This window comes from Juglans regia, chromosome 7 (genome assembly GCF_001411555.2).
Source record: "Juglans regia cultivar Chandler chromosome 7, Walnut 2.0, whole genome shotgun sequence".
NCBI lineage: Eukaryota > Viridiplantae > Streptophyta > Magnoliopsida > Fagales > Juglandaceae > Juglans > Juglans regia.
Genome location: NC_049907.1, coordinates 46,490,467 through 46,515,787, shown reverse-complemented (window position 1 = coordinate 46,515,787; position 25,321 = coordinate 46,490,467). Strand labels below are relative to the sequence as shown.

General features: G+C 35.3%; 3 protein-coding genes across 3 annotated transcripts; 2 read left to right on the top strand and 1 right to left on the bottom strand.

The window, feature by feature from the left end:
* The first annotated feature begins 10,856 nt into the window (after window positions 1-10,856).
* On the top strand, window positions 10,857-12,908 carry LOC108998331 (phosphatidylcholine:diacylglycerol cholinephosphotransferase 1-like). Its single transcript, XM_018974857.2, has 3 exons — window positions 10,857-11,396; window positions 11,884-12,021; window positions 12,182-12,908. Exons 1-3 carry the CDS (start codon window positions 11,040-11,042, stop codon window positions 12,479-12,481), a joined length of 795 nt encoding a protein of 264 aa, XP_018830402.1. The 5' UTR covers window positions 10,857-11,039; the 3' UTR covers window positions 12,482-12,908.
* Window positions 12,909-14,338: 1,430 nt separating this feature from the next.
* On the bottom strand, window positions 14,339-17,879 carry LOC108998309. The gene is made up of 8 exons (XM_018974831.2): window positions 17,619-17,879; window positions 16,314-16,437; window positions 16,134-16,218; window positions 15,965-16,043; window positions 15,430-15,540; window positions 15,223-15,335; window positions 14,863-14,973; window positions 14,339-14,774 (listed from the first exon to the last, which is right to left on the bottom strand). The coding sequence occupies exons 1-8, from the start codon at window positions 17,722-17,724 to the stop codon at window positions 14,670-14,672; spliced, it is 834 nt and encodes a 277-aa protein (XP_018830376.1). The 5' UTR covers window positions 17,725-17,879; the 3' UTR covers window positions 14,339-14,669.
* A 3,393-nt stretch (window positions 17,880-21,272) lies between these two features.
* On the top strand, window positions 21,273-23,743 carry LOC108998330 (palmitoyl-monogalactosyldiacylglycerol delta-7 desaturase, chloroplastic-like). Its single transcript, XM_018974856.2, has 5 exons — window positions 21,273-21,927; window positions 22,052-22,192; window positions 22,292-22,432; window positions 23,141-23,247; window positions 23,344-23,743. Exons 1-5 carry the CDS (start codon window positions 21,367-21,369, stop codon window positions 23,555-23,557), a joined length of 1,164 nt encoding a protein of 387 aa, XP_018830401.1. The 5' UTR covers window positions 21,273-21,366; the 3' UTR covers window positions 23,558-23,743.
* Window positions 23,744-25,321: the final 1,578 nt, after the last annotated feature.

The window sequence follows — 25,321 nt, the reverse complement described above, 5'->3', positions numbered from 1 at the left end:
ATTCCAAAAACTAAGTTTTCTCATCTTGATATAAAGAGCTTGGACGAAGACACCGGCCCTAAGTTTGTATTTAGCACCATTAAAGAAAAAGGACGGTGCTACTCACACCGAGGGAAGTCATCAACACTTTATACCGAGATCATGTGTTAAAGTATCTTTTTTTAAAGCATTTTTTTTGTGTATTTAAAAAAATAAAAATAAACAAACACAATACTAAAAAATACACTTTTGCACACTCAACTAATGTGATTGATCGCACCACTTTTTTTAATATAAAATAACTATTTTAGTCAATCACATCAGTTGTAACGCCTCAATGGAAGGCCCAAACCACATGGCCTATACTCCAAAAGAACTAGTCAATGATACAATTAGAACCCCATTGGAACATTATAAAGAGCAAGAACTTCTCATTCCCAAGCAATGTGGGATCTCATACACCACCTACCCTTATCCATATCATATGGGGTATCACAATCTACCCCTCTTAAATTCCCGACGTCCTCGTCGGGCCTGTCCATTTTAGGTGGCACGGCTCAAGTCCCACATTTCTGGTTGGGATAGGCTCTGATACCATTTGTAACGCCCCAATGGAAGGCCCAAACCACATGGCCTATACTCCAAAAGGACTAGTCAATGATACAATTAGAACCCCATTGGAACATTATAAAGAGCAAGAACTTCTCCTTCCCAAGCAATGTGGGATCCCATACACCACCTACCCTTATCCATATCATATGGGGTATCACATCAGTAGAGTGCAAAAAAGTGAATGTATGTAGCATAACTCATACACACACACATGCATGCATAATATCGTAGTTTTGCTAAGCCTTCCCTTTTCGATCTAGCTAATTCGATTATCATGAGTTCTGTTAACGTCGTGTCTAGCACGATTTTGGGCCTGAGTCAAAAAACTCAGGTTTTTCGAACTAGGCCTACAAAAGATAAGGAATGAGGCAACTAGGAGAGGGTGGCTTTGGGGTCGGGAAGTCTCCGATGTCAAAGTTAGTAAATTCTCTTAAAAGTTTGTAAATAAGTAAAAGAATCTAGAGATCAAATAGCGTTTCTCGTACCTAGGCCTTATTATTTATACCATGAGTATGGGGATCAAGAGCAGATCGTGTCTGTCTCTACGGAGTTCGTGCCCCTCATACTATTCTTGCTGTCAGAGTCATTTAATGCGACGTGGTTCTACGACAACACCATTAATATGGCATGTAGCTGGGTAGTGACGCCATTAATGCGGCGTAGTTTTCTGGCCTTAGTTTTATCCTTTGTGAGTCGTAGATGTTTCCATGTCAGCTGATCGAGGGTTCTTCGTATTTTCTGCATTTTTTGCTACACTTCATGCAAGTTTCTAGGTCCAGAACGTGGCCGAGCGATGTCAGGCTGGTCTAAACTGTTAGTCACTTGATCCCTTTCCCTAGTTGACCCCTTGCTTCAAGTGTGGTCCTGGTGAACTTTAGGTTGTGTCTTGGACTGAGGCCCAGTGGGGTTTGTGAAGGGGAAAAATCCCCTTACAAGTTCAGTATATATTTCGTAGGCATAGGTATAGATCAGAGCAAAAGAAAGGAAGAAAGCAGTACTACTACGAGAAAATAACAACTAAAAAAGAAGAAAATATTATAAGAAAAAAGCGATCGAGATTCGAAACCACGAAACGTATAAAGCCCGCCTGTCAGTTCCTTTGAATGAACATGTACATCTTCCCTCTCTCCGAGCCTTGGTCTGCAACACTCTACAACTCAATTTCGAGAAAGAAAGAAAGGTCTCTTTCTCTCTCTATATATATAGTACGTTATGTTTTCTAACCTTATATAGTACGTTATGTTGCATGCATATATTACGTATACATTTTCACGCATAGGGTTCTTTGAGCTTAATTTGGGATTTTGGGAATTGGAACTCAATCTGGAGTTGCTTTTGCAGTGAGGCTTGGATCGAACGGTGTTTCTTTTCCCTAGCTAGGTTTTGGAGGTGTTTGGATAAGAGGAAAAATGTCTTCGCCAAACATTTTCATCAACGTACAGGCAACTCGCTGCTCTGATACGTTAATTCTTGTTCTTTTTTTCCTTTTGAAATGTATATAGTAAAACTTCTGGTAACAAAACGAAAGATTATATATTGTTTGATTGGTAATTATGATGATTGGACGTTTTTTTTAATGCATGCTTGAAAATATATAAATCGTGTTTGTGCGAATTAAATACCTGTGCTTTGGGATAAAGATTGGAGAAGAGTACTGTGGGCTTTACCTCAATATGGGTCATTTTGAGAATTTGTTCGACAATGCGAATGGGATAGATGGAGAATTTCAGGGCAGATTTTCTTTAAGATTCGAATGCAGAAGTACATTGAAGCACTGGAAAGGCAACTTCCATGAATTGATCTCTTTATAATATAACAAAACAGCTACAGGTACCCGGGGTTGTGGACCTTTCGGGGAATCAGCTGCCATGTAGCAAATATATTAAAAAAAAAAAAATCAAACGAAAACCCAGCCGAATCTGCATCCAAGAAGAAAAACATCTAGCATCTCTCAAGAAATCTAGCCGAAGAAAAAAATTTCTGAGAGAGAGTGCCATCACTCGAGGAAATGGCTTATATTAGTTGGATTCAACTTGGGATTTTCTGGGATTTGATCTGGGAGTCTCCAAATCAGTGAGAACCTCCCAAATTATTATTAATTCAATTAGTATGAATCTGTAATGGTGATTTTACCAGTAAAACACCATTCTTTGAGCTTAGTTTTTTTTTTTCCTACTAAATGAGTAAATGTTCCTTCACTCTTCGTAGGGGAGCGAATTGTGAGTACTGAACAAGTGATAGAACTCATAGTATATCAGTTTACAGCTTGTGGATTAACCATCTCTCTGTACCAAGAAAGATTTTTAGAAAGGAAAATATAGTCAAAAAAGCTATTAGTAATTTTTAAGATAATTTTTATAGACAAGAGCCTGACCTCAAATTTATGCGAACTAGACTTTCATTTCTTTCTTGATATATGTTTACATATCAATCTTCTACTTATGAGATGTTAAGAGATGTGTCTTAGTGGTTAGTGTGTACTTTTCAGACAATGAGAAGACAATATTAGAAAGCAGAAGACCAACGTCTGACTTCGCCATAGAACGAGGAAGGGGGGAATGGTTGTGGGTTCGTGGATAAGATGAAGGGGGTAGGAGGCGTCTGTGGGTTCGTGGAGAAGACAAAGAGTTCTGAAGAAGGCTAAGAAGGAGACCACGAAGGGAGATGAAATCCTAGATCTAGAACACGAAGGAGAATACGATGTGGAAAACCAGAGCTTGCTCACATGGTAGAAGACGATGCGAAGACGACGCTGCGAAGACAAAGGACTTTGTTTGGAAGATGCGAAGAAGCTGAGAAGAAGAAGCTGCGAAGACGAAAGACTCTGCTTGGGAGGGAGGCTTTGAAGGAATTCGTATTACTCTGTGGGTAGACAAAGGGAAGGGAGGGAGGAAGCAAAGACGCAATCGATTGGTGTATATGAAACGTACTGTTACATTTGTACACGTGGAGGGATACGTGGGGATTCCCCTGCCGTGTACGAGTAGAGTTTTTGATAATATAATATTATTTTGTAACAAGACATGCATGCATGTATGCTTGAAATGATGTATCAAAATTGCATGCCTTAAAATTTTCAGGGAACAATGCATGGCTCCTCTCTCTCTCTCTCTCTATCTATCTATATATATATATATATATATATATATATATTGATCTTATCGGTGTGAGTTTGTCTTAGTTCCCTTAATTTGCAGGAATGACCGTACTAAAGCTTACGAGATTCTTGTGAAGGAGTTGAAGGTGATCGATACTAAATTCAAAACTTTACCTGAAGCTTACGAGTATAAGAAAATCGCAAATCTTCTAACCTTGATTGACTTTAGGTACGTCGAATGGATAAAAGATATATTCTAGGCCTTGTTTGTTTTCCAAAAACATCTCATCTCATCTCACCTCATCTCACCTCATCATTACAACTTTTCCAAATCCCCACATAAAATAAAATAAACAATTCAACTTTTTCAAATCCCAAAACAACAATAATATTAAAAAATATATTCTAACAATATTTTATTCAACTTTTTAATTTTAATCTCAACTCAACTCATCTCATCTCATCTCTGAAAACAAACGAGCCCTAAGTCTTGTTTGAATTTGAAGACATTAAAAAAAGAAAGACATACAATGTGGGCCTTTATAGCATGCATTTATTGTTCATGTTCTCTTAGGTGTTAATGCCTATTCAAAACATATAGTACAGCAGATATATTCCTATCACGGAGGTGATACAGAACTACCTGGAGGTTTGTCATGCATGCATAATATATACATATACACATATGTATGTTAAAGATATTTTGTCAATGATTAATGTCTATCATGGATTTTTTTTTTTTTCCAGATTTTTGCTCATATCGGTAGTGTTAGTGATCTTGCCTTTTCACATCAAAGCAAAGGATTATTTCTTCCAACAGGCTTTCTTTTCGATTGATATTCATGGAAAATTCAAGTGTTGGTTACTTGATAGCAAGGCCAGTAACATGCGTATGTTATATGAGAGCGTGGTTCCTGGCCAAGCTTTCTAAAAAATGGCATCTAGTGCTGATCGTCGAAGGTAGCAAGTGATTTTTCTCTGCTGATCCAATTAGTGTTTAGATCCTTGGAATTTCAACATGATTAATGGGTGGTTGCTTGCTCAAACTTCATATGATCATGTTTTTCTTTTTACTTGCATCATAGGCTATTCTCATGTGGGACTAATACAAGAGGAGAATCACATGCCCCTTGCTGAATGGGATTGCGGAGAAATCAAGAAATTATATGATGGTCTTGGGAAGCAGTCTGAGGGGGTTGTGTAGTTTGATACAATGAAGAGCCAGGTCTTGGCTGTTGGCTGTTGGTGCAGGTTGTGCTGTTGACAGCTATTGACGCAGTGGGTGGGTTATAGGTACGTATGGTCGTATACCTTGTATATTTTGGGATGTTATTTCTCCGTACTCCAAACGTGCAAGCCTTATAATTCAAAAATATTTACCTTGTATATCTTTTAGGCTTCTCCTTGCCTTCGATCCAACAAGGAAGGGGTATTGCTGGCTGTTGAAGAAATTGTGCAGATACAGTAATCTAAAAAATAAATGTGACTTTGAGGCATGTAGAACACTATCTTTAAGGTGATAATTGCCTCCACTAGAAAGAGTTTGCTACCGGGTTATAAGCAATTCACCATCAGGATACAAAAAAATCACCAACCGTAGATAGCAATTCTGAAGTTTTTCCTTCAGAGTTTCTCTACAAAATTGCGTAAGTGACTGAAGATATGGGAGAATGGAATGAATAAATTCGTGCGTCTCATCCCCAATTTATAGAGAATGAAGTGATACCATGTGAAATATCACAACTCTTAAATTTTGACTTTTCAACTGACAGTTACTGATTTAAAGCTTATGATGTTTCACTTAAAGACCAAGGGGTATGTGCCTAGCCTAGTGGTTAGTAGGCGCCTCCCTTGAGAAGGAAGGGCATTGGTTTGAGTCTCTAGAAGTGTTTTTTCAATTAAATTGATTTTTGAAACATTGCACCCTATTAAAGTGCATATTCGGCCCATGTGCAAACACCTAAGTGTTGTGACTCTTTGGCTGCAAGGCTTGGCAAACATTGTGTCTGTCCAAGTCCAACACTTTACAAAATTATAAATTAAATTGCAAAGTTTCGAACTCTTACCCTTTCATTTAAAACAACACACCATTACCACTAAACCAATGCATCTCTTTAAAATAATGGTTCACGTAAATAAATAATAACTCATATTCAATAAATTCACATATTTAATATCACAATCTATAATAAATGTAACACTGGCTGTATCAACAACTGATAATGGTATCAAAATACTTGCAAATGTTGATGGTGTATGGCTTCTTTGTTCTATTGAAAGTTGTGCTAGCTGCTTATGCAGCGAACAGCTTGAGAGTGTCTCCGGATTACAGTTGCAAAGGTGCTTTTTCTTGTATTGGTACTTTTTGGGCAGCTGATCCTAGCGTTTAATTAATTGTCTCTTGATGATAACTCAAGTCCTTTTCGGGGCATATGATCTCGTGCATTACATCTTGATGGGGATTTCCTTTGATTTATTATTATCATTATTATGGATACTGTGACCAATATGTAATTTACAGACTCCATGTTTACCTTGATCTCATGACCAATGCTACTGTTGGACAGCTTGTGGGTGTATCCGGATGTCACTGCAGCTCGTCCATCTGGACCTAATCAGCTTGCACTTGGACATGGTTATGGTGGTGGAGTACCTGTTTTGGAGCCACCAGAATCAAAGGGGAACTTGGGTGCTGGGCCTAGCAGCAAGCATAGTCTGCATCAACGTCCGGCCTGCTGATCTGGTTTGGCTATTCCTAGTATAGTGACAGGATGCTCAGAGGACAGACCTTTCATCAATCTGTGGTTTTTGACAGGAGTTGTTCTATACATACATAGTAAGGAAGATGTACAGTAGTGTTAATGTCATAGAGAAGAGAGTCGACATAGGGAGAAGCGTTATTAGGACTGACCCAAGAGAGATTTGCCTCTTTAATGTAGTTCATATATACTGATGGAAAGCTTTTACACCATGATTACTTGCATAGATAAATTTAACCAGAAGAAATCAAATAAGCCTCGTACGAAGGGGTGACGATCGATGTTTTATACACTACTAATGTTACAAATTACACTCTCATTTTACTATATAAAATATGATACATTTATTATATTCCTATATTTTTTATTCTTTTAGAGAATAAATTTAAATTAAGGTTGATGGAGAATCACGTCTCATTGTAGTGAGATACAATCATATTTTGCTCTTTTTTTTAAAAAAAAATTCTGTGTTAAATAAAAACGTATTATTGTAAAATATAATTGTAAACAAAAATGTTCTTGGAGGGATGATATTTCCCCCCAAGGTCTGGGCCGATAAAGCCTGGAAAAGGCTTGTGACTCCTAACCATGGGCCCAATAAATGACGAGTGAAGGGACACAATGGATGATTCTGGGAGGGTCCTTGCAGGTGAGCCTAGTACTGTTATTTGTGTTCCGGCTCGAAAATTTAAGTATATCCGAATCAGAACTTGGGTTTCAAATCTGGCTTGAATTAATCCGGTTCGGATCTGGATGAAATTGGTTTTAAAAATCTGGAATTCGATTTTTTTTTTCATAATTTTGCTAATAACAATTCACAATTTTGATTAATTGACAACATGCAAAACGATTTAAAAAGATGTTAAATTGGGCTATGTCATAGGAGCCGAAAGAAAGTACTTCAAATGGCCCTAAATTATCAATCCCTTACACCATTTGGTTCAAAACAAAGACCATCATCACTCATAAATCATAATGGTTATGGCACCACTCTCCTTTCCAACTCCATGCCAACTTTTCACACCAAATGGAGCTTTTTGATTGCTTAAAACACAGATGGTGAGATTTTTGGTGTTGCTAATATGTAAAGAATTAATTTATATGATGAGAAGAACCTAATGAATATGTGAAAAATTGAACCTAAAGTTGCATGTCCTTTTGGTCAAGTACTCCATGGCAGTGTGGCACTGTCATTATCAGTTTGGTGCTTGTAATACCAGACCTTCTCATGCAACTTTTCAAATAAAGTTGGCCACAGATAATATTGGTTTGAAGAGCTGTAATGCTAAACCCACGGGAATAATGCATTAAACAAGAAATGGAGGTTATTGTTCATGGGAGTATTGGTTTTGAATTTCTGTTCATTTAGTGGTTAAAAAGGGAAAAAAATCGAATACCGGGTGTATCCAGATTTTTCTAAGACTGAAAGAAAATCCGTCCGGATGAACATGCCTAGGTGAGCCTAGGCCCCTCCTTATTTACAATAGAATAACAACACTATTGTGAGGATATTCACAAACTTCCTATAAGGGGATAACCGTACAAGATAGTCGCATGTTATAGTAACTATTTCCGAGATTTGCGTCCATTCGAAACTTGATATTCGGCATTCACGAAATCATAGGAGGGATTAAGCGGTTATGAGATCTCCATCAATTAAATGCTTGCCTATATAAATGATAGACCGCTACTGATTAAGGTAACTTTTTGCTCATCATATTTACTTATATGTTCTTGCAGTCTAAATTACTAACTTAAGCATCTGAGATGTTCCTGACACACCGAGCCTTCACACCATCTTTGATATAAATTGATTGAGTCCGAGAGCGAGGGTGCAAAACAAGCCAAATAGTGATGCCATCTATTGGTGATAAAATCAACAACCAAGAATCTAGCCCGAATATAGAGATAAAACTTATAAGAGATAAGATAAATTGACTCATACTCCTAAAATAAAAGAGTTTTATAAAGCAATTATGATTCAATCACTCTAAAGAAAGAAATAGATATCTATAAAATGAGGAGATTCTTACAAGTCTAGATAGACTCCACCACGCATAGTGATTCCAAAAGATATTCTCTCAATGAAGGCATCATCTTCAATCTCCTGAAATCTTAAATTCTTCTATTGTATTGAGAGATACGTAAATCTATGAGAAAATGTAAAATTACCTATTATAGTGAATTTCTCCTCCAAATGACCATTGGACGTAGGCTTTTATGTCTAACTACATGTCTCTAATTTTATTTATACTTATAATTTATTTATCGTTTATTTGCATGGATGTACGTATGGACATTTATTCCGTGGACTTTTCGACCACACTAGCGGGGCCCGAATTACCACCGTCGGCTGGGGATAATTCTTTCATTCGTTTCGCCTTGGTTGGTGAATTTTTGCATTAACAATCCTTAATTGTTTTTTAAAAAAAGTTGTAAATAAATTATTATAGCTAATCTATTATTACTCCTGATTTAAATCATCCATTAATTACATAACAAGAGACCAAATTCAAATTCCACATAATTCAATGATTACAACTATAATTATATATACAAATATAATTAGAGTCTTTAGGCATATCATATATGTGGCCAAAAAGGCCAATTCCTTATTTTGAAGTAGCCACATACAACCACTATGACCCCACTTAGTTATCATCCATAAAGTACAACACGTATAGCACCGTCATTTTAGGTCGGTCACAAAATCTATAACTAATTAATCTTCAGTTATGTTATATATAATTATTTTTATATATTTTTTTATATTTTTTATTGATATGATTGATTAAAATAATTATTTTATATTAAAAAAATATCTAAATATATAAAAAATACGTAATTGTCCATTACATTTTTATTAATCTTCACACTTAGCACGTGGATTTCACCGTACGTTTTTGTCTTCTTCGGCCTTTTTATGGTTGTCTCGTGCTATTTTCCTGCTCCCTTCTCAAAATTTCAACCATGTCATGCTTATAATTAGGCGTGTTTTGTATAATTAATTGTTTCCATAGGGAGTATTGTTATTTTAAGGCATCTTTACCATAATTTGTTTATGTAATATTTATAATTTAATTTAAAAAATAAATTTTAAATTTTATAAATCATATAGATAGTATATTCTATTCATGATTGGCTTGAAGTTGAAGATTGATAAATATTATATATGAATTCTATATCATTTATTGTTGTTTGTATAATTAGTTTTATAGATATTAATAAACATTTAAAGATCCACATGTCATCTTTCTATTTTTGTAATTTATTGTTGTCTATACAGATCTTATGCACACATTAACATTTATTGAGTATAAATTAATTCCAAGTACTTCAAGTTTCAACGAATCTTGATTCCTATACATAGTATATTATATGCTAAAGGGGTAGCATTTAGTCCCGTTAACCTTGACGTGCTATATATTCCAAGTCCATAGGCTCTATTGGATCCAATATCACGTAATTAATAAGTCTAACCAACTGATTAATGATACTTCCTTCTTCTATAAGATAAGATATGGAAAGACTTATATTTCAAGAAAGGAAAACTCGATTCTCCATATTTAGAAAAATTCTATTTGCAGTCTCTACTTAAAGACTGTATGTGCATGCCATTTATTAAATGAGAAAAAATATCTTTTTAAGAGGAATAGTTTTATAATTTTAAAAAATTTTAAAAATAAAATTGACTAGACTTGTATTACAATTTTCAAATAAAAACTGTACCTAGCATTGCTCTTCTCATAAATATAGATGCAATTTCCATACTGAGTTGGTAGTTCCACTGTGACAATATGATCCGGCTATGCAACAACACACATTTTTAATATATATATATATAATTATTAGTATTATTTAAAGGTCTTTATACTACATATTATCTATGACATAATTTAACTTATAAAATTTAAAATTTATCTCTTAAACGAAAGATGTTTAAATAAAATGATTCCTATATAATATACCCACGTGTGTATGCATGGTCCTCCGGTGGGATGCCGTGTCATGTCCACCTCTCATTTTCTTTGTTTTCAACGCGCAAGCAGCCACAAAAGCACACAATATATATATATATATATATATATATATATATATATACACAAATAATTTTATATATAATTATGAAGTGAATAAATATCATGTAATTACTTAAAAAAATTAATTTATTTTTAAAAAAATTAATTCATTTTATATAAATCTCAAATTTAATTTATTTTTTTAAATCGATTACGTGATAGTTTCATAATTTATGATAATAAATATTTCTTTTTTATATATATATTTAAAATAATTAAATATAATCAAATGTTGTGACATTATTTTGAAACTTGTATCGCATATTTAATTAATATTAAAATATTTAATTTTTGACTTTTTATTTCCATTGATCTGACAGTACGATAAACGACGTGTTTCGCACCACCCATTTGTAAGCAGCTGTAAGTTAACAGCAAGGTAAAATTGAAATGAAAACATAATTCAATCTTTGGAAACTCCGCTCCATCTTCCTTCTCTTCGCCATTTATATCGTCCCCACCCACCCCTCTCCCCCAAAATGTGATTTTTCGTTTCCGTCATTTTTCACGACCATGACGCGCACAGCGGTAGTGCCTCTAAATGCCCCATCATGCACGCTCAACAACAGGCGCAGAACTAACGGCAAGCTCGACGATCATACTCAGAGCCAGAGAGATATGGAGAAGAAGGAAAAAAGAGCGTCGTTCATGGCGTGGACGGCGGATGATGTCTTGCGCGTGGCGAAGTTCCATTGGGTGCCTTGTTTGTTCGGGTTGGGGCTGCTGTTCTTCATGGGCGTGGAGTACACCTTGCGGATGGTCCCGCCGTCCTCGGCTCCCTTTGATATTGGGTTCGTGGTCACGAGCCCACTCCATCGCCTGCTCGCCGCGCGGCCTGACCTCAACACCTTGCTCGCCGCTCTTAACACGGTACGTATTGGGATCTGGAATTAATTTATTATAACTCTAAATCCATGCAATTTGTTAGGTAGTCATGCTTTGGTAACATTCAGTTGGAGACACTTAATTTGAGGCTGAAAGAGAAATGCTCGATTTTTTTAAGCATTCATGATGTGATTGGAATTATACTCTCGATTTCTTTTTGGCTAAATTTCATTTTTTTAAAAAGAAACCCAGAGATTTGGCATGTTCAATTGGGTGGTTCAGAAATTTTCAAGAAATTCTAATTCAATTTCCAAGTACTAAACATGCGGCCAGTAAAAGAACGGAACTTGATCCAATGTGTGATCATTTTTCTGGGGATTGGATTCGATTCACATGCAGCCACATTTTCTATGGAATTGAGTTCGATATATAAATCCATTTGATAAAGGAACTCGAATCCGATCAGATATCATATTGATCTGGTTATGTTTTGTTTTATTAATGGTACGTGTTATACAATGGTAATGGTTAGGTGTTCGTGGGGATGCAAACAACGTATATACTATGGACGTGGCTGATAGAGGGCCGCCCAAGGGCGACAATCTCGGCGCTCTTCATGTTCACTTGCCGGGGAATTCTAGGTTACTCCACGCAGCTTCCATTGCCTCAGGTTCCAATAATGTTCTTAGATACACCTTTTATTAAAAAAATACACGTTTACATGCCAAAGTGATCGCAAGCAAGTTCATTGACACCGCTATTTTTTATTTTTTAAATTCATCTGGTCTACTAATTAATTAATGTTTGTTAATACTTTACGAATTTGGTAGGGTTTTCTGGGGTCGGGGGTGGACTTTCCGGTGGGGAACGTGTCGTTCTTCCTATTCTTCTCGGGGCATGTGGCGGGTTCAGTGATTGCGTCGCTAGACATGCGGCGAGTGCAGAGGTGGGAGTTGGCATGGACATTTGACGTGCTTAATGTTCTTCAAGCCGTGAGGTTGCTGGGCACTCGGGGTCACTATACCATTGATTTGGCCGTCGGGGTCGGCGCCGGAATTCTCTTTGATTCTCTTGCTGGAAAGTACGAAGAGAGCAAAAGAAAATCAGCAATTCCTGCCATACTCCTATGACCGACAAATTAAAGGCTTGCGTAATTTACGTGATGTGATTAACTTTATGGAAAAATATTTGGCGGTGGATTAAAAAGTGGAAGCGCTGTTGGAATGTCAAAAAGGCAAATGAGAAATGCTTTACGTGCGCGCAACCTAATTAGTTGATGGAAAGCATGACAAGCATGTATGAGACGCGTTAAAAATTCAGTCCAATCCGAATGTGATTTTTTAACTTGGAACGCTATCTTCTACCCTTTTCCTAGTTTCATCCGAGTGTTGTGTTGAAAGTACATCAAGCCTATCGTGGCAGAGCAAATTGTTGGAAGTAGGGACCGTAAGTTAGTTGTAGTTCAACCACCTGTATTAATTTTGATGTTCGGTTTCGATCCTAAATCCATTTCAATTCATCTTATTTAATTGTAAGATGTCATATGTTATGTCATCATCTATATTCTATTTTTGTCTTCAAACTTAAAAGCATAATAGATATATAATTCTTTATACAATTCTATTTTAAACGAAACGTATTTTTATAAAATAATTTATAAAAAAGATATTATTTTATAAAAATATCTTTAATTTATAATATTGTTATATAAAAAGCTGTGTATATTACTCGTTCAAATCAATCCCTCACCACGAGTAGGTAAAAACGCGAAAATGGAGGTCAGAGACTGAGTCATGCATGCAAGTAGGAGTTATTTGACCAATGTTACAGAAGACATGCTAATGCTCGTTTTTATGAGTTAGTAGAACTGGACCGCGCTGACTATTCAAGCATTCATTTCTAGACCAAGTAAATTTCAAGCATTCATTACATATATAAATATATATATATATATATATATATATATCATATACGATATAGCTTCCCGAGCATTATCCTCGGACCCTTCGCTCTGCAACGGAGTGCAACCTGATCTTCACGCGATCCAGTATTTTACTTATCATATCGCATTCTGGATCCATCCATGAATTTTAATTGGACCACGTGTCACCTATAGAGATAAAAAGAGGATTTTCTGACCCTTACCATTAGTAAGTTAGTAAGATTCCAAGGACCCAGCTTAGGACCATTCTGGTCCATGGGTCATTCAATTATTTTGTCACCATTCTTAGAGCAATTTGTTTTTTTTTTTTTTCTCTGTTTTTGTCACACTAGAAAACCTCTATTCGCTTCTTGCTCCCGTGTGGACAAAAAATTTAGAATCTCTGCATTCCTAACTTCTAGTCATTTCTATGTATTTCACCGTTTGGAAATGCAAGCTTGTTGCTCTTTTCAAAAGCTTGTTGCTCTTTTCAAAAGAGGTTAAGGCTGTCAAGAGCTTGATAGTCTGATGTTATATAATTTGATTTTTTAAATAAAAAATTTAGATTTAAAACTCTCCACTCCTTGTATAAAAGAATAAGGTTAATGATACGTTTGGATGTTAAGATGATCTCGTATAATCTATAAATAATAGTAAAAAAATAATAAGTAGTTTGTGAATAGTAATATATGCCTTATATTCTAGATAGGATAATGATACCATTACACCTCATTTACTACTACTTTACTATTCAGTTATTTTTTTTTTCCTTTTAACTATTTGAGTCTAAATTAAAAATATCAAAATATGACCTTCTTGTATAATTTAGAAGAAAATAAATTCAACTAATCATATAATTTAATTAAAAATGATTTCAATTTTATAAAAATTGACTTAAAGAGCAAAAGAAGTCAATTTTTATATGATTGAATTTAATTTTAATTAAATTACATGATTACATTAGTTGATTGAATTTATTTTCTTGTAAATTATGCAAGAAGGTTGTGTTCTAAGATTTTTAATCTAAATTCAAATAGTAAAATGAAAAAATAAAATAGCTGAGTAATAAAGCAATAATATAAGGTATCATTAGCCATTCTAGATATTGAAAAACCAGTCTGATAGTTGGCAGTGATGACAGTAGTAACTTTTGCTTTTCTGGGCTATGACATTAGAATACTTGCTTTCTAGCTAACCAAACAATATCATTTTTGCCCTGCTCAATGTTGTATTTACATTAGAATACTTGCTTTCTAGCTAACCAAACAATATCTTGTTTTGCCCTGTTCAATGCTGCGTTTCTAAGCTTGGCTACTTGTACATGCTTCCATTATATATCTACATGCGAGCTGAGACTGAGTATAGCTAGGGAGTGGAAGATACTATTCACCAGATTCTTAATCAAGTGGACAGGAGCCATCATCTACATTGGCAAGTGGGTCATAAAAGGGGGAGCTAGGGTCTGTGCATCCTGGTATGAGATTGAGATCGCAACGATCCCCCTGCATTATTGTTATTCCATCCATTCAAAGTCATAAACTAGAGACACAATGAAATAACTGTTCAGACTGACTCGAACAATTTACTTACCCCTTCAACCATCAAATTTCCGATCATAGCACATCTTGTGACTGCAAGTTCTGTATCTGGAAAGATTGCTCTATCACATGCACCTTCTTTACTTAACTCTGCCGCTAGAGCCTGTGATAATGCATTCAAAGCTCAGTTTTCACCGTGTCTGACACTAAGACAATATTGTGCAATGTATAGCCGAATATGGTTTTGTTCGAATTAATTCAGCAATTCACCTGAAGCGTCCGACTATATGACATGACATATATCAGTTTAATACATGTTTTAAATTCATTTATTAGAACCCGGCAGCAAACCTTAACTGCTTTGATCCTAGATGCAGTATTCAAGCTGCTAAAAGAATGTATCATATTATACCTCGTTGAAAAAGTCAATTGGTTTGTTTCGCAAAGACTTTGGAGCTTGAAATTGTAGTTTGTAAGGACCGTCCCAGTCTACTCCATTTGTGAATGAGAAGATCAAGGACAGAGCTGTGAAAAGATGATATGTTAGTTAGAAGAAGACAACTGAAAGAGGAAAGATGCAATAGTGGAAAGCAAGATATGTCAGTAAACAAGTACCAACCATGCTTAGGAATGCATATCTGGATGGTATATAGTGGGGGATCAGCTTTGCCCCTGTTTTTCCTAAGCATTGCCCTGGGCTTACCACACATTATGGCCTGATTGAAACCTCCTGCAAAGGACACAACTCAAAGAAGTCAATTGGATTGAACTGTAACAGATTGGTTGCAAAAGCAGAGGTTAATATAACTGCATTTTTTGTCCCTTCATGTTTGATTGAATTTATAAATGGGTTATTTGGACATCTGATTGGAATGACATCATTCCTTTGTACTTTCCATGCCGTATTGAACTGTTAGAATTCATTTTTTTTCTAGCACTAAGAATTTGGTTGGTTCTTTTGATTATAAAGATTGAAAGATATCAAATTAAACATATGCAGTGTCACTGATAAAATGACAATTTCATTTCTTTTCAGCAATAAACCTTCGGTTTTCATGACGACCTTCACATTTGTGCCAGCTACAATTGGTATGGAGAAGAAAACTGCTTAATGTAAAAATCATTATGAGATCATATAGTGTATCATAAACTACCATTAAAAGCCATTCCAAATTCTTCATTTGGAACAAGGTAATTTGCAGCTGGATTATAGAAGAGCTTTAGCTTTTCCCCCTGTGAAACATTGTATGCACCTTGTCATCAGAAGAGCATGACCAATAAAAGACCATTGCAAGTTTAATCGAACAGCTTTGCAAAGCTTACAGAGGTAGGAGGAAGACCATTCATCGTTTTCCAATATACGGGTGACTTGCCCAGTTCAAACAGTGCCCATGTAGGAAGGGTAAACCTGAAAGGACGGCATTTGCAGAACACCATTATCACAATTCAGTTTCTCAAAATAAGACACTGAAACTTGTTCTTTATATTTTGTGGAATTCATACTCCTTGATTTCCTCAATAGGACTTGTCGCAACAGTTGCCACAGCTCTCACTTTCCCAATAATCTTGACAATTCTCTTCTTATTAGGGGAACACCTTGGCAACCGACAACCAACAAAACTGCTAGCTGCATGACAAAAAATAAAAAAATGAAGCGGTTGTGCAATTGAAGTCTAGGATATAAAGTTATAGCTATTTTCCATTCGACTTGTGGGGGAACAATCCTGTTTCCAGTTTTTTCACAAATTTTGATGGAGATACAGCAATGTGTTGAGGAAATTGGTAGCTTGAACAGATTTGGCTTAATTATATATACTTGACATTGAATCTCACAAGTTTTTCGTTCTCGATTTCATACTGGGTGAGAGTCAACTTGAAAATCATTGGAGTTCTCTGATATAAATTTGAATGGAAAACTATTTAAGACAACCTCATTTGTTTTCACAACTCCTCTCATCTCATTTGTTTTAACTTTAATCTCATCTCATCTCATCTTATTTCATATGCGAAAACAAACAATACCTAACATGGGTGGAATTTAAAAAACCATGACGGTTCTTTTTAACAGAAATGAATCAAATTAGTGCATACCACTTTGAGCATTGCCCAACAAAATTTTGTGCAAGTAATAATACAAACCGGCAGTCACTGAACTCACTAACACCACAATCCAATCACAAGAATTTGGTTATGCTGATCCTCCTTGCCAACTTTTCTTACAGTCATCAAGGCAATCAATTAGACTAAAATGTCAGTGCAGTCGAGTAAACAACATGAAACGGCACTTCATTGCCCCTTAAAAGCTGGGCTTATAAAATACCTTAGGGAAGAAATTCCGAAAAGAAAAATTGAGAGAAAACAATCTCTTTGTTTGCAATCTCTTGATGTGCTTTTGGGCTATGGATATCGTAGGTATCACTCTCCTAGTAAACTCCATCGTCGGAGATAACTCTTTGAAGTCGGAAAGGCCGAACGCGTGGAACAACCCCAACGAAGATCTTGCTTTCAGGGTAAGTGGGGTATCGAAAAGCTATTTCGTGGTTATAATTTCCGAACAATCTCATCAAGAAAAAGCAAATACTTCACTGTGTGACCCTCAATGGTAAGAGAAGAATTTCATGAGTAGCAATTGAAGTTTGCGTATTGTTTGAAGAAATGCGGTTGTAAAATCCCCATCTTTTGAGGCTACTATGGAATAATTTTAAGTCCATACTCATACAAAATTTGTTAAGATTTATCAATTACTCTTCCGAAATCCCAGAAATTATTTGCAGCTGAAGAGAAACCAAAACAAAGAGAGAGACTCACCAAGCATGTTTGGAACAGATGGACTTGTATTACTATTAGAAACGGACTGCACGCCTAGAAAAGGTTGTCCGGAAGATGCAATCATCGAAGCATTTACCGCCGCCATTTCTCACGCTTTTAGTGCCTTCTCCAGCTAAGAAAACTGTAATAAGAAGTTAAGAACAATGGGCGGAGATATTATTATTATCCAACTGCAGAGGAAGAAGCGCCCGACCACAAACGCACACGCCTAAATATCTAGCCAAACAAGTGAGAACAGACAAAAACTAAAGTGGCGCTACATGGATAGATATTTACGAATTTTGATGTTGAGCTTAAAGCATTGCATGAGTGCCTCTTTAAAATTTAATGAATTTATATTTAAAATCATTGAATTAGATTCCGCATACATTAAAGTTGTGTTTGGATGTTGAAGTGAGTTGAGTTGAGTTGAGTTGAGATAATAAAATATTGTTAGAATATTATTTTTTAATATTATTATTATTTTAAGATTTGAAAAAATTGAATTGTTTATTATATTTTATATTGGGATTTGAAAAAGTTGTAATGGTGAGTTGAGATGAGTTGAGAGAAGTTAAGGAACCAAACGCAGCGTAAAATTTTTAACTCTGAGTTATAATATATTTAAGTTTATTTCTAAATTTAAAGTTCATACTCTATAATTATTATTTTATTTACTTAAATTATTATCTTTTAATTTTGAGCTACAATATATTTAAGTTGAAAAATAATAATTTAAGTATGAAATTAAATTATTAATTAACATATAATCAGCGTAATTGTAAAATATGAAAAAAATAAATAAATTAAAAATATTATTATTAAAAAATAATATTATATTAATATTTTGACTAATTCAATGTGAAGTTATGGTTAGAAAGTTTTGAATTTTAGAGATAAATTTGATGACACCAATGCCAATGATCTTAGTTGAGATGAGTTGAGTTCTTTATGAATAATAGTAAGTTGAAATGGTGAAATGAGTTTTGTGGAACTCACCTAAAATAAGTTTAGATGTGTTTTGATATTATATGAGTTTAGATGTATTTATGAGAAGTTGAAAAAGGTTCTAGGTCCCGCGTGTAAATAGATGTTGAGTTAAAAAAATTGTAGATTCTATATATAAAGAGATTTTGAGTTAAGTGATGTTTTGTGATTTAAAAATTAGATATTTGAATGTTAAATTTAATTTAAAATTAGATTGAATTAAATTAATTGCAATACCTTCCAAGGTCGAAACGGGGCCTAAAGGCACCATTGAAATGTTGAATAACTGTGTACTTTTTAAAAATAACAAATGAAATAGCTACCTCAATAAAATATAAGATGGAGATAAAAGAAAGGGTGCCGGTGCTCAGCTCTCTCAATTTGCCTCCTCAAGTTTATTGCTAGTATATTTTAGTTATTTTATAATCTGAAAAAAATACACAAATTTACTAGAAGTAATTTTTTTAAACATTAAAAATATATATATACCCTAGCAATACATTTGTGGGGATAAGTTAAGGGAACAACAACCTAGTATTTTCTTAAAAGAAAAGCGATTCTCATTCTTTTTGAAGAGAATATTAAATGATAAAATTGTAAGATGAGTTTTTATTTACAGAGAATGAAGCGACACTTATTTCAAATGGATGTGACTCGATTTGAAATTCTATTAAAATTAGTATTCATTACATTAAGGAGTTTCAAACGCAAGAACAAGCTAAAAGACTGACAAGTCTAACCTAAGACATTCAAATCAACCTAAACTACTTAATGAAACCAACATAATTTACTAAACCACTTCAGGTTTTAGCTCATTTAGGATACCTCGAAATCCATAGTTCATCACTCAATTTTTTTTTCTTTCCTTATTGGATCTATCTTTGAGGATCTGCAATTGGATCTATCCCTAAACAGAAAATAAGAAAGTGGATTTGATCATTTCATTAAATAGTGCTTCTTGTTGTAAATGGGTTGAAGACATTGTCCTTCCTGTAAACCTGAGGCAGAGGTGGGCTATGTCATTATTCTCATTGCATCGGAATTCACTGTATGCTGCTACGCTCAGTGATTAAGACAAAGCATCGGAACAGAATACAGTGGTATGGAATCTAATGACAGGTGGGGGTTAAGAGTAGCTGAAATGACTCGTGCCATTCTAACCTTATAGAGAGAACTTTGTGCCATCCTTCCATCCAAAAGATTAGGACTCGTTTGGATTCGTAAGTGATCTCAGCTCATCTCAACTCATCTCAGCTCTTCTCAACTCATCTCACTACTATTCAGCAACTTTAACTCATAAATCTCACTACTATTCACAACTCATCTCATTACTATTCACAATCCATCTCAGCTCATCTCAAATCATTTTCGAATCCAAACGTCTTCAAATCATTTTTTCAACAAGGGATTGGAATATGCCCTCCTAGAAAATTATAAGCTATTCTAGAAATACGAATGAATAGTAATCTTATCCTATCATAATATACCATGTAATTAAAATTGTTTATGTGAAGTGTGAACATCAATTTTAATTGACATGACATCCTATAATAAAATAAGATTACGATTTGTCCGTACTTCAAGAATACCCAATAATCATTCATGAGATTATATCTCCATACATCTCTAGGGAAACTAAAATGAAAATCTCTAACTTAATTAGAAGTATTAAATGAACATTTACTTGGTTTTATTTAATAATAAAATGGGTGTGTAGATGAATTATATGGTTGAAGAGAGGAACAAAAATAGACAGTTCACAACTTTTCAGCCTAACTTAAATCATGGAGCGCAAAAGTAGCCTGATTTCTCCATCAAAAAGAGCTTTCCGGAATGAATGAATGTTCAGTGTAAAATAAACGGCCATGCAAATAGTTAATGCAGATTGGCGGGCAGTGGAGGGAGGGAAAATGAGAAGAACGAGAGTCACGAGTATGTAGTGTAACAGGTGGATTTTCGTCTCTCTCAAAACTGGACCGCGTGGCTTAAAAAGGCATCTCAAAGACGCAAATACTGACATATTTTTAGGCCAAGATTCACACCATCGGTATGGAGATACTATCGTACTAGTATCTTTGAAAATAACTGTGGGCTTGAAAAAGCACATGTTTAATTTTTTTTTTTTTTTTTTTAAAAAGGACATGTTTATTGCGAGATTTATCATAGTTTCAAAAAAAAAAAAATATTAAAATATTAATTTTCTTTTATGTTAATTAACATACTAAATAGACTTGTAAATCAATTTTTGGGAAGGATAAATACCCAATTCTGCAGAAATATCAAACATATGTCTCGAAAGTAATAACCTAACCTTAATTAATAAGATTGAAACAAGAAGGGCTTATATGGTTACTTAGTTATGGGATGATTTGTTGAAAATAAAATAAAATAAAATATTATTAAAATATTATTTTTATTTAAAAAATTAAAAAATTTAAAAAATTTAATTATTTATTATATTTTATGTATAATTTAAAAAAAATTGTAATAAAGTAATTTAATTTTATATAACGAAAACAGCCCTAAAAATATGTATGGATCCGACTTCATTAGATAAGACCCTCAACCACCTTATCTCCCTATGTCCTACCACTTGCAAGTTTTGAGTTTTGGCAACGCTACACTCCACAAAACTATTTCCCAAAGAGACGCAAGATGCCAATATTTTCTGCGCCACCAGTACGAAAGTAACCAAGTTCCATCGTACACTCGCAAGGATATAATTCTCTCTCTCTCACAAACAGCCTCCAATACAATATTTATGGCTTTGATCACATCTCCATCCTCTAATCCCAAACTCCACAATTTTTCTCCTCTGCGCCGCCGAACCCAGCGGCCGCGACGGGCCGTATTTGTCATCCCTCGGGCCATATCCAACACTTCAGCACCTAAAAGGTTTTTACAAACCCCAAAATTCTCCGTCCGTTTGCGTCACAATGCCGATCGAAGAGCGCCGGCCATTGTTACTACTGCAGCATTGGTAGAAGCAGCAGAGCCAGAGCCAGAGCCAGCGGCAGCAAATTTTAGGAGAATTCTGTTATCCGACGTGGTCGTGAACCGGCAAAGGAGTGTGTTTTGGGGGAGGAGATGGAACTCTCGGGATATTGCCACTGCAGGTGTTGTCTTGGCAATGCATTGCGTTTGTCTTTTTGCACCGTTTCAATTCAATTGGGGTGCCATTTCGGTGGCCATAGCGCTGTACGTCGTGACAGGTCTCTTTGGTATTACGCTGTCATTTCATAGGAACCTCTCACACCGAAGTTTCAAGCTTCCTAAATGGCTCGAGTACACGTTTGCCTATTGTGGGGCTCTGGCACTTCAGGTAAGGAATATTTCATTGTGAATAGTAACGAGAAATTCTGGGTTTATTTTGGTTTTTAATGGTTGTATCATGTTGTATGGATTTCCTATGGTATTGTATTTTCGTTCATTTATCTGGGTTGCAGGGGAACCCAATTGACTGGGTAAGCACACATAGGTACCATCACCAATTTTGTGATTCTGAGAGAGACCCTCATAGCCCCACTGAAGGATTCTGGTTTAGTCACATGAGTTGGCTCTTCGATACCAGTTATATGATTGAAAGGGTATGGATGGATATCTTTCTTACTCGCACTCAACACAAACATGTATATTGCTGATATGCTCTAAAGATTATCTTTCTTATTGGGTGGGATTGTTCGCAGTGTGGAGGTTCAAACAATGTTGGGGATTTACAGAAGCAGCCCTTCTACAGGTTTCTTGAAAAGACATACGTTTTTCATCCAATTGCACTTGCTATTCTGCTATATGCATCGGGAGGATTCCCCTTCCTTGTGTGGGGAATGGTGAGGAAGATCCTTCTTTTCTTTCGTCTCAGGATTTTTTTACTGAATTGCTTGGGAGTAGCGTCCATTATAAGTCTGAGACTCCCAAACTAAAAAAAAAAAGTATCAATCAAACTCAAAACCATATCAGTTCGCAGTGTCTTTTTACCAATTCAGTGAAGAGAAACTCTGCAGTTAATTGCAAGAACTGACTTTGTCGTGTAGATTGGGTCACAAATTACATCTGGAGCTCAATCCCAAGGGAGTGTCGGGATTGACCGACTCAGCCGACTTCGCACTTAACTCATTTCGTTAATCTAATCCATAGATTCAATTAATGGGCCTTCACTCTGGAAATACAACACAGAACTTTGAATATATAGTGGCCACCTCTCACACTATAAGTAGTTTTTCCCTCTGTCCATCACGTAGAATTCATTTCGATAAATAAAACAATATGCGAGCTAGGCCATGTTTCCAGGCTACCGGATAGCAATGATGTCCGTGTTCCCAAGAGCGAATGGGCGTTTGAAAAGTTGTTGGGCAAAACAGGCCCGGGAGTTGACTGAAGATCATAAAATGCTACTAGTTGAAGTACTGTTAGATAATTGAAGCTATTTCCCTGCAGTAAACATAAGACAGCAGAGTGCCACTTTATTGTGTTGTTGAAAATTATTGGTTGTAATTCTTTCGACAGAATCCTAAGCGTTGCTGCTTCTGGCATTGTAGGGTGTGAGGACCGTGTGGGTTTACCACATAACCTGGCTAGTAAACTCGGCTTGCCATGTCTGGGGACGGCAACCTTGGAACACTGGTGATTTGTCTAGGAACAACTGGTATTAATTGCAACTTTTCTGCATTCCAATGTGCATAAATTTTTTCATTCGAATTGGGAGTTTTATCTATAATCTTGAATCGCTTGATTGTTTAAGGTGGGTGGCATTGCTTGCATTTGGAGAGGGGTGGCATAATAACCACCACGCCTTTGAGTACTCTGCTCGACATGGCCTTGAGTGGTGGCAGCTTGACATGACTTGGTATGTGGTAAAATTTCTCCAATTTGTTGGATTGGCAACCGACGTTAAGTTTCCAACCGATGTCCAAAAGCAGAGAATGGCGTTAAACAAGGGAAGTTTTGCCGCTTAAACTGTTGACTTTGTAGTTTAGACATGTACTTAGCTTGAAATTGGGAGATGTTTTTGTCAAGGCTATGGAAGTTACCGCATGATTTACAAATGAATCCTTGTATTTTCACTCAGCATATATATATGCACCTTTGTCGGAATGTTTTGCATATCAAATAAACAGAAATAGCTAAAGCTTAAAAGACTACTCAGATTGTCATCAAAGATAATGGGCCTAAATGGGCCCGACAACCTTGGTCCGAACAGACAATCCAAACTAGTCATATATATATATATAGTACTGCTATGTCTAGAAAATAATTACACAAAATAATCTCATAAACTAACGCGATTTCATCTGATTTGTTAGAAATTTTATACTCTAACGAACTGTATCAAACCATATCAATTTGTGAGATTATTTTTATATAATTTCTTTGTGGTTAGATAATTCTGTATATATATGGATTGGTTCGGTTTGCATCGGCTTGATTATTCTTTAAATAGTGTTGATTGTTCAGGGATTAAACTGAAAAAAACAATTCTGGGTAATTCTGGGGTGAAAAGTTCCATTTTCCCCTAAAAATTAGATTATCTAAGCACGGGTGTCCACAAAGACAGGCGTGAATTAACTTTAATACGTTGAAAGGACAGGCATGGAGCTAACCTTAAAGCCCACCATGTGCTCTGACTGCATAGAGCCTTTAATGATTTATTGACTCAAAATCAAACTTGAGTTTCAAATAACAGTACCCATATTAAGGAACTTTAGCCATCCTATATATTTATATATATATATATATATATATGAATGAAAATAATTATAATGTGAATGTCTCGAGCAGTGAGCTGTCCTCTCTTGTATTATTATATGACATGTATCACATAAGGGTTTCATAGCTTTTGCCAATGTCTTGAAAACTAAGCAGGTAGTAGAATATATATATATATATATATATATATAAATATATATATATTTATATATGCGACATTCATGAACTTTAGGGTCTATGGAAGAAGGAGAGAGTCAGTACCCCAACATTTGGAATTTCGAAGCCAAAAGTGTGGGAATTATATTAAGAATGATGGGACAAAAAGAATACATTGGTCTGCATGAATAGTGGCTATGGTAAGTAAGCACGGGAGCAATAAAGCATATGCATGATTATGAAGTCTATGTTAAGGATAAGCTTTTCTCTTTTACTTTGGTATTATTCAGATGGAAGCCATTAATCTTTTTTGACATGGGTATGATCGCCTTCAAAAGTTCTTTCTAAAATCAAGACATTTTATATATATATTATATAGAGTTCCTCTCCAACATTCTGCTCACGTCAATACAGACTCGCATGCTTTCGTACCAGCTTCTTCCTCCTGCCCTCATTTGAACTAAAACTACAACTAATATGATTATGATCTGACAAAACACAAGGACAAACCTCAGATTACTGAGAATATTATGGAGCTTGCTTACGTCAGTACAAAGCAGGCTTTTCATTAGAGTAAATCGAGGTAACTATAAACAAATTAACATGCTTCACGACTGAAACTAAATTATGGCCATACCCATCATCTAGATTAGGTTTCCTGCAAACTCTGTATCATATCAATTAATGATTATTGCTGCGTACTGTTATATAGTATGGTATAATTTTTTAAAAAAATAATGAGATTTTTTATTAACAATTTTTTTTAATGTAAATTTAATATATTTTTTAATTTTTTTTTAAAAAATTAAACAGTACTTACATATTACACACGATTATAAATATCATTTCTCATTGAT